Source organism: Sarcophilus harrisii, chromosome 3 (assembly GCF_902635505.1).
Source record: "Sarcophilus harrisii chromosome 3, mSarHar1.11, whole genome shotgun sequence".
Classification (NCBI taxonomy): Eukaryota; Metazoa; Chordata; class Mammalia; order Dasyuromorphia; family Dasyuridae; genus Sarcophilus; species Sarcophilus harrisii.
In genome coordinates this window covers 220647574-220657289 of record NC_045428.1, presented here as the reverse complement: position 1 = coordinate 220657289, position 9716 = coordinate 220647574, and the positions used below count along the sequence as shown (strand labels likewise).

The 9716-nt window shown below is 37.6% G+C and overlaps 1 protein-coding gene across 1 annotated transcript in view; it reads left to right on the top strand.

The window, feature by feature from the left end:
- The first annotated feature begins 2892 nt into the window (after positions 1-2892).
- The window catches only part of NIPA1 (NIPA magnesium transporter 1), a 43729-nt gene continuing 36905 nt past the window's right edge, over positions 2893-9716 (top strand). The window contains exon 1 of the mRNA XM_003765625.3: positions 2893-3187. Coding sequence (XP_003765673.1) covers positions 3031-3187 — 157 coding nt within the window. The 5' untranslated portion in view covers positions 2893-3030. The remainder of the gene's footprint in view (positions 3188-9716) is intronic.

Sequence of the window (9716 nt, the reverse complement as noted above, 5' to 3'; positions counted from 1 at the left end):
AACAGAACGTTTTGCAAGGGTCAATGCTGAAAAAATATCCATGCATATATCTTGTAAAAAAAAAAAGCTATAATAATAAGAAAAAGAAAAAAATCTTCATATCTTACAAAGTATAGACATTTCTTTGCATTTTGTTGAAGATATTAAAATATTATTGTTTCTGTTACCTTCTCCTTACCTTCTATAATTTTATCAGTGGGAAGAGGAGGGAAATGTCCTGATCATCCCCTACTGTGGTGTTTTTGTTCTTTAAAATAATATAATATAAGATGAAGGTTCTCTCTGGGAGAGGGTTTCTTGGGGAGGTTTTCTGGAGGCAGCCTTAGTTTCAATTACAAGTAAATAATCACCCAAATTGCAGCCAGGTGATAAAAGTTCAGATCTTTTATTGTGTCCTTCAATATAGCCTGGTTAGTTTTCTTTGAGGCTTCTCTCTCTCTCCTTGGTTTTAAGAGCTCTTGCAGCTTTGTCCTTTGCTCCTGCCTCTGCTTTCTTCAGCCTCCAGCCAGCACCAAGGTGGAAGATGCAATGAATCTCTCTTGCCTCGGAGAGAGGGCTTATGGGCTTCCTCCCAAAGTGCTCCTCTCCGACCCCTCACAATGTTCCCAAGTAACTCACCCGAATCTAAGAGCCTCTCTATATATATGATCTCCCAAAGGTTAACTTCTCCTTCTGGAGGCAGGGATTAAGGGAGGTGTGAATTTGGATATCTCATACTAAACCCTGAAATCTCCCAAATGTGTGAACTCCAATGAGTACTTAAATACTTCTTGCTTATATGAGTTCTCTAAAGGTGTGAACACAAGCATTGTTTCTATCAGTTGTACTTAGTACCTTGTTTCAAGTTCTGGCCCATAACATCTCCTCGTAGGATTAGATCAATCATACTGAACCATGCTAAATTAGATAATTATTGTCTCTATCAACTCTAATAACTTAACAGTTTGTAAAGATTCCAACACCCTATCATATATGTATATGTGTGTGTGTATATATATCTATATATATAAGACTTCTCTATAGTCATATCCATGTATAAATATATATGTATACACACACACGTATATATATTCACAGACATATATATATATATATATATATATATATATATGTTAACTATTGTTGACAAAAGCATCTTAAAGAAAAATAAGAACATTGCCCACATGAAATTGTAAGGATATTTATTTTTCAGGCAGCACTGAAAGGTAAGTAGTCTTGTATTTGACTCAGTAGTCCCTGTTTCAGACAGTCCTCAGCTAAGACTAGCTAACTCTAGGAATTCATCTGTCTCTGAAGACACAGTCATTTACAGTTGAATTGTAAATCCAAACATACAGGCCAGTGACAGTATTTTAACCATTGTTCCTTGTAATGTAAAGCTGAATGAATTCTTAGAGTTTTCCTGTATGTCATGATAAAACCAGTTGGCCCTTTCAAACATTATACTTTTCCCTCTTGTTGACACAGTTTAGGAAGTACTTGTAAAATATTCTTATTAGGGCAACGCTGGTTAATCAGTTGAGTGAGTTCCCTGGCCTGCTGGACGGGGAAATGTATGAGTGGGGTTTTCCCAATGGTCAGACTGAATATTTGACTAGTAACTTTGCCAAGAAAATCTCAAAAGGGGTCATAAGGAGTTTAATATGACTAAAAATGACTAAGCAACAACAACAATTTGAAATCTTCTTGTAGGGTTCTTTACTTCACAGCAAATAAAATCACCCTAAATGGTGAAGTGGCCACTTATATATTGACTAATATGCTTATTTACATATATCAATTCTGGGTTTCCAATGGGACCATGCTAATTCTTCCTGATAAATCAGTTGGAAACAAGACTACCAAATTTATCTTTCTTGAGGAATTAAGTCATGTTACTTGTTAGAATTACTCAATTACTTCTCTATTATCATCTGCATCCCACTTAAACTCTTCATTCTAAGCTTCAGAAACTGTCCCTCTCTGTCATTGTTTCACTTCATCTCTTACCTTTTTTTCCATAAAGACAAATCTCAATGCTTCTGCATCAACTAAGCTATGTCCTGTCATAATAACCCAGCCTCCAGAGTATATTTTGGAACCTCGAATTTAGGGTTACCCTATTGGATACTGATTGCTACTTCACACTTCCTGACTGTATGACCATAGGAAAGACATCCAGTCTCAGTTTCTTCATCTGTCACATAGGAATTATACCATTTCACTACCTATCTTTCAATATTTTTGTTAGCAAAACATTAAAGCACTATACAGAAGTACATTATCTCTTCTTTACTTCAGGAAAAGTTCCCTATCTGGATAAGCCAAATTTCAACCTTCCCATTCTTCAAAAACATATAATTTCCATATTTTCTCAGATCATTTCCCTAAAGCTTGACTTCAACCTAAGTTCTATTTGAGGAAACAAAACAACAATCTCTCTCCACCAAAATCTGTTATTTATGACATTGGTCCTCATTGATATGTCTTCCCCTCCTCCCCACCTTGTAAAATAGGGATGAAGAGCGATGGATTTGGAGTGTCGTTTATTACCTTTGTAACTCTGGACATCACTTAATTTAGGTTAGCCTCAATGTCCTCATCTATAAAATGGGGATAATAATAGCACCCTACCTCTCGGATTATTATGAGGATCAGAAGAAATACTTTATGTAGAGCACTTTGCAAATCTTTAAGTACTATAAAAATGCTACTATTATTGATTGCTATTGCTATTGTTATTATTTCACTCCATAAATATTAATTAGAAATCATTACTTTCATCCCGGAAAAATACAAAGCAGGTGCTTGCGCTACTTTTTTACTCTTTGCTGCCCGCATCCCCTCCTCCTTCTAGCCTTGCGTTGAACCCAAAGTTTTGCTTTTCTTCCTGCTTAATTCCCTCCCCTCGCAGTCGCTGCTAAAACCCGGAGTAGAAGAAAAATTTATCCATCCAGGCTCTTACGTGATGCCAGCGGTGTGCGCAGGCGCGGGTGCCCGGGCAGCTCTCGGTAGCAAGTCGGGAGGAAGCTTGATCTCTGCTGGGCAAAGATGATGCCTGCAACCGCAGCCGCAGCCGGGGAAGGGGCGCACAGCCCCAGCCCCGCCGCGGTGTCCCTCGGCTTGAGCGTGGCTGTGGTTTCCAGCCTGGTGAACGGATCCACTTTCGTGCTTCAGAAGAAAGGCATCGTGAGGGCAAAGAGACGAGGTACGGACCAGGGAACGCGGTGCCTCTAAACCGGGCGGCTTTAGAGCGGGTGGGGTGGGATTGTCAAGGATTAAAGCTCCAGGCGAGGAAGCGTTTTTTAAAATCCGTTTTGGTTTGTGTTGGCCTGGGGCCACCTAGAGATGCTTCCCTCTCCGCACCTCCCTCCCCCAGTATCCTCTTCTGTAGCTGATGCTTCTCTGGGTGATGCTGTCACCCTTTCCCCCGTAGCCTGAGTGGTCCATAGCGCCCACCCCTGCGGAAGATGGGCTAAGTGCAGTGTGAGCAGAGGCAGGGATGGAGCTGCAGCGCCCATCCGCACTTGGGAGCGCAGCCGACCCACCCCTGCTGCAGAGCCGCGGGGCTCGCTCCGCTCCCGAGGTCCTGCTCCGCTGAACTAAGAACTCACCTCTGTTTCCTTGCTTTGGCCGTAGTCACTTTCCCCAGCCCCCGCCCTATTTTATTATTATTGGGGTAGGGTCTCAATTTCGGCTTAGTTTATCCTTTTTTTCTTTGTTTGGTTTGTAGACAGCGGGTACACAGCTTAGGGTTTTGGAGAAGAATTTGAGTATAAATTTAAAAAAAAATTCACTTAAAGCACTAATTAGAGTTTAGATCCCTCTGGCTCTGTAGGTATGTGATCTACTCAGGAGTGACTCGTAAATAATACTGACTACCAGAGAATAGAGAATCAAACTAGTGAAGAAACCTCCAGAGGTCATGTCCATTTTAGAGAATCTTCTATTCAAACAAACTTTGAAGTTACTTTTACATCTGTCCAAATACCTGCTTTCCTCTCTTCTGTCCTCGCCTCCAGTAATGTAAAATGAGAGGAAAGTGCATTTTAAACATGTTTCTATTCCTTTTCTGCTAGGTGATCTAGTTCAATTGGGAGGCATTTAACCTTTATCTGAGAAAGAAATTCTCTTAAGTGTTTCAGCCACAGTTTTATATCACCTTTCAAAACGTCAAAGAGTGGAAAATAATAGTTTTCCCTTCAAGATCTGGAAGAGGAGTAGCCTTGGAGAGAATGACATAAAGTAGTCTCCAAGGAAGTGATTTCGTTGATCCCAAATCTGTTGTCTACTGGATTCCATCTCTGGCCTACCTGAACCTTGATTTCCAAAGTAATCATTTTCACTCTCAGAGTTTTTATTACTTTCACATTAAAGAAATGTTATTGACTTAAAAACTTTTATTTAAAACTGGGTTATGCAAAATTACTAGCGGACTTTTAAATTTAAATCTATTTTTTATCTCATAGTCAATCTCTGAACTTTTAATTATTTAGATAAAATGATGCAGCAGCTGAAGACGTTTATCCCCCTCACCCAGGGATATGAAGTTTCTTTATTTAAAGGCCCACAAAACAAAGTTTTTGTTTTTACTATAGTCCGGCCCTCCAACAGTCTGAGGGACAGTAAACTGGCCCCCTATTTAAAAAGTTTGAGGACATAGACGTATAGACATAGTACTCTTTAGATCCTGACTAGAAATTTCCAGTGAAGTGTGTCCATTTAATTTTAAGGCTGTTGGATTTCAGGCAGACCTGTCAATTCAGTCCTCCCTGTCCTAGTAATCAACTTTTTGTTCCTATTAACCCTGCCACCCCTATTCCTGGTGACATCTGGACATCTGAGAGTTTGAAGTTATAGTTCAGGATGATAGATTAACCTTGGGAGTTGCAGATCAAGTTCTCCTTTTCCTCATACCTGGTCCAGATTAATTTTGTAGAGGAGCAATTTGAACCTCTTGTCTGAGAGCTTGGCTCCTGGTCAGGTCTCCTATTTATATCAAATCCATTCCATTATAACCAATGGAAATACTACTTTATATATGTACCCCCCCTGGACAGGCAAATGGTATAGTGATTAGAGTGTTGTACTTGGGAAAATTTGCTTCAGGTGGTTATTTCTATTAGAACTTGGGCAGGGCAATTTCTTCATCTGTGAAATCAGAATCGTAGTGATAGCACCATATTCATAGGGTTGCTATCAGGATGAAAAGAGATAATATATGTAAAATACTTGTTTTGCAAATTTTTATAAAGCCTAGCTATTATAATTGCCATAGTCTTCTATCTACTTTAAGGGGAAGTCTGAAATTCACCTGCTTTAATATTTAATACTCTGAGAATCAGCTGTTTCATTGGTGTACTTACTTCATGGATGTAGTTTGTATTCTATTACTACCTTAGTAAGTGTCTGGCTAAGTGATCAAGCTTCTGATCATGAGCCTCTTGCCTAGGCTGGTTCTGAAATAACACTTATGGCTGAATTCTTTGTGCTGGCAATGCTTTGAGAACCCAGAATCACTTCCAAATCTCAATATGACACTATAATGGGACTTATTGAAGTAAGTGATTGACATGCTGTTCAAGGGCCAGACTGTTGAGTAGGCCCCCAGGAGAACTTTGTGAAAATAAAAACTGCTTCTTACATATTTTTTATGAGAAGACCAAGATAAAACTATGGTAAAGAAACTCAAATTTTCCTGAGAGCAACCACACAACACCCATCACTTTTATAAGAGTAATGATAATAGAAGGGAGAACAGATATTATTTGAAAAGGGGGTGTCTGCCTATCTTTGCTTCATTAAGTATCACCCCAGGAGATGGGAGTTGTGCTCTAGGATGGGTTCCTCATGCATTATTACTGTATCTTTGTCATTCTTTCCCCAAACCCACCAGAACTGCAATTTTTAGCTCTTTTGTCTGCTGCAATTTTTATCAATGTTTTGAAATTATTAAGTTTATTATATTTGCTTGTTATTTTTGCCGATTATTATTAAATTTTCTAGTGGCATATAGTTGGTAGAGTTGGTTATTTCATTGAATGAGTCAAGCTCCTTGACAAGATAGAGCATTGGACCAAACTAAATACTATAAAATTTGATGGGATGAATATAAAGTCTTACCCTTAAGTCCAAAAAACTATTTTCACAACTGCACTATGAAGGAAGCTTAGCAGTTTGTCTGAAGAAGATCTGAGGACTGTACATTTAGAGTATTGCGTTCAGTTCTAAGCATCTGAAGGATCTTGAGACCATATTGTATGAGGATCATTTAAAGAAACTGGAAATGTTTCAAGATATAATAACTGTCCTTGGTATTTGAAGCATTGTCCTATGGCAGAGGAATTAGACTTGCTCTGTTGGACTCCAGCAATTAGAACCAGGAATGAGGGATAGAAAGTGCAAAAATGGACATTTAAACGATGTCAAGAAAAATTTCCTTACAAGGAATGGCCTAAGGTGGAATAGGCTGTCTCAAGAAGTAGAAAGTGCCGCTGGGTTAGAGGTCTTCTAGCAGACTTGACAATCAATGATTGTGTTATTCCCTTTGTTAATTACTTCCTAGTTATACTGTATGTTGATTTGTATGTAATGTTTGCATGTTGTCTCCCTAGTTAAAGTGTAAGCTCTTTGAGAGCAGGGACTACCTTTTGCCTCTTTTTTCCTTTTTCCTTTTTTTTTTTTTTTTTTTTTTTTTTTTGCTGAGGCAATTGGGGTTAAGTGACTTGTCCAGGGTCACACAGCTAGGAAGTATTAAGTGTCTGAGGCCATATTTGACCTCAGGTCCTCCTGTATTCAAGGCTGGTGCTCTATCCACTGTGCCACCTAGCTGCTCCCTTTTGCCTCTTTTTGTATCCCCAGGGCTCATTAAAACAATGCCTGGCACATAGTAGATGTTTAATAAATGTTTATTGATTGATTATTATGGTAGGGAAAGTTTCAGGTAAAGGTTGAGCTAGCCTTTAATGCCCCTTCCAGCTTTATGATTTTTTTAAAAGAACATCACAAAACCCATCCCACAAATCCATTGCATTTTCCTCTGGGGTAAAACCAAAATAAAAACATTAAAAAGAAAAGACAGTTTTTTGCCAGCATCACTTGGTCTTCTAAAGAGAAAGCCAAAACTTTCCAATATAAGAGAAGTTTCTTACAGAAGTTAACCAGGAGTCAAGTACTGTTGTTTTCTCTGTGCCTTTGGCAGTTCATGGTATTAGTAACAATATTCCAGCAGATTTTATAAAATGCCTAGGGAAAACAATTATCTCAAAGTCATGAGGTGCCAAAGTAATTAAATTAGTTTGATTAGTCAGATTCTAGAATGTAAGTGTACTATTTTTAGTTTCTAGAGTTATGGCCCATGAATGCCTTGAGATCTTTAAATACACTTAAATACATAAATACATTTGACAGTAATACTTTAGGCAGGTGATAAAGGCATCCTTATTTAGAGTGAACAGTTCAATATCAGAGTGAAAGGATTTCATCTTGTATACAGGGAGGTAAAAGCTGAATGTGGAACCTAGTGATGTAGCTATAGCTCATAGTCATATATCAGCAATTTGGTACATTGGAAACAAAGCCGATTTTGGAATTATAAGGAAAAGGTCTGCCATCAACTAACACTGTGAATTTGCACAAGTTGTTTAATTCCCAAATATATGTCATTAAATATGACTTTTCTTGTCAATAAAATTAGGGGTTGGAGTAGATGGCTCTAAAATAAGGTTTCTTCTAGCTCCAAATCTATGATTCTATGATTGCCTCCTTAAGATTTCATTGTCCATCATGTTTTTGTATAATATCTATTTGCCTATTTTTTTTTGTTTGTTAGTTATAGCAAAACTTTTAGATAGGACTTGTGACTAGCTGCATTGTTGGATTTTTTTTTTTGCTCAGTTGTACATCTTTCAGAATTTAAAAACACAACTACACACACATTTATTGATTTCAAGATATCATGTGTTAGATCAGTGCTTCTTTAATTGAGTGATTGTGACCCCACATGGCATCTCATAACTGAATATGGGGGTTGCAAAAAATTTGGCAACAGCAAAAGGTATCAAATATTCCTCCAAGATTTAGTTCTTTATATAAAAACAAACACATGCATCTCATTAGTATATAAATTTGCTTTTGTTTTTAATAAATAGTAAAATTATATGCATTCCAAAATTGTTTTAAAATAAATTTCTTTATGATTTATTATCAGTAAACATTTGATTTGTGTAACTATTTTATATATTTATATACCCAGGGTTGCCTAAAAATTTCTTGGAGTTGCAAGTGGAAAAAGTTTCAGACTCCCTGACTTTTAGATTACTGCCCCATTCAGGCATATATACAACATCGATTTTTTTCATATATCTCCATTTAAAGAAAAAATTATCACACTTGAACATATTTAGAAAAGTGTCTCTCCTTTATGGAAAACAAATTCTAGAATTGAGGTCTCTCTCTTTTAAGTGTTGTCAGACATTTCCTAAAATCATGCATGATCTCTACTGTGACCTTGATGATTATTATGAATTTAACACTTTTACCCAAAACATGAATGTTAAGAATTCAAGACTTTCACCTAGATAGCAATAAAATAATAACACCAGGAAGCCAGATAGTGAAGTAGCTAAGAGTGCTGGACCTGAAGTCAGGAAGACTTATCTTGGTGCCTTCAAATCAAGTCTCACTCAGATGCTTTTTAGCATCTGAGCAAGTCACTTAACTCTGTTTGTTTGAGTTTTCTCATCTATAAAATGAGCTAGAGAAAGAAAGGGCCAACCACTTCAATATTTCTGCTAAGAAAAACCCAAAATGGGGTCATGAAGAGTCAACAGACTAAACAGAAACAATAATAGCACTAGAAAAATATATGGTATAATTTAATATGGAAAAGATAATTAAATCTTTTTGGTTGAGGTTTTGAGTAATGTGGTTCAGACAAATGATAGAAAAAGAGATGGTTATAAATAGATGTCAGCTTGGTATTGGGCTTATTTTTAGGTCCTAAGTCAGAGGCAGCATGGTCTAGTGAATAGACAGCTGGCTTTGTAGTTAGGAAAACCTGAGTTCGAGTTCTACCTTTGAGTTTACTGGCTATATTTTGTGGTGGTTATTCTTGTTGTTGAGTTGTTTCAGTAAGAGCATCTTTATTTAATTAGTTTTTTTTTTTTTTAGAGTAAGTAAAAGAGGAAATTCTTTGCCTCAGTTGCTAGTCTTAATCACTGAATGGATGTAGCCTGCTGAGACCTGTTGAAGACCTTAGCTTAAAAAGGCCTAGGTCTCCCACTGTATCCAGACCATCTCCAGATCCTGATCTATATCTGGCCACTGGACCCAAACGGTTCTGGAGGGGAAAGTGAGGCAGGAGACCTTGCATAGTCCTCCATCACTCAAATCCAATTCACTTGCACATCACTGCATCCCCTCCCTGAGGTCATGGTCCTCTTCCAGAAGGAAGGACAAACAATAGCAACATTTCAGTACTGTTTGACTTTTCAGGACTTTATTTGGCTATATGGCCCAAGGCAAATGACTTAACCTCACAATATTACCAATTGACTCCCTTAAAGATTGAGTTGACCAACTGTATTAGTAGAAGATGTTACCAACTCCAGTGAAATTACAGGTCCTGTCTTTATGTATTTTTTTAATTAAAACTTTTTTCAAAACATGCATGGATAATTTTTCAACATTAACCCTTGCAAAACTTTGTATTTCAATTTTCCTTCCTTCCCCCCACA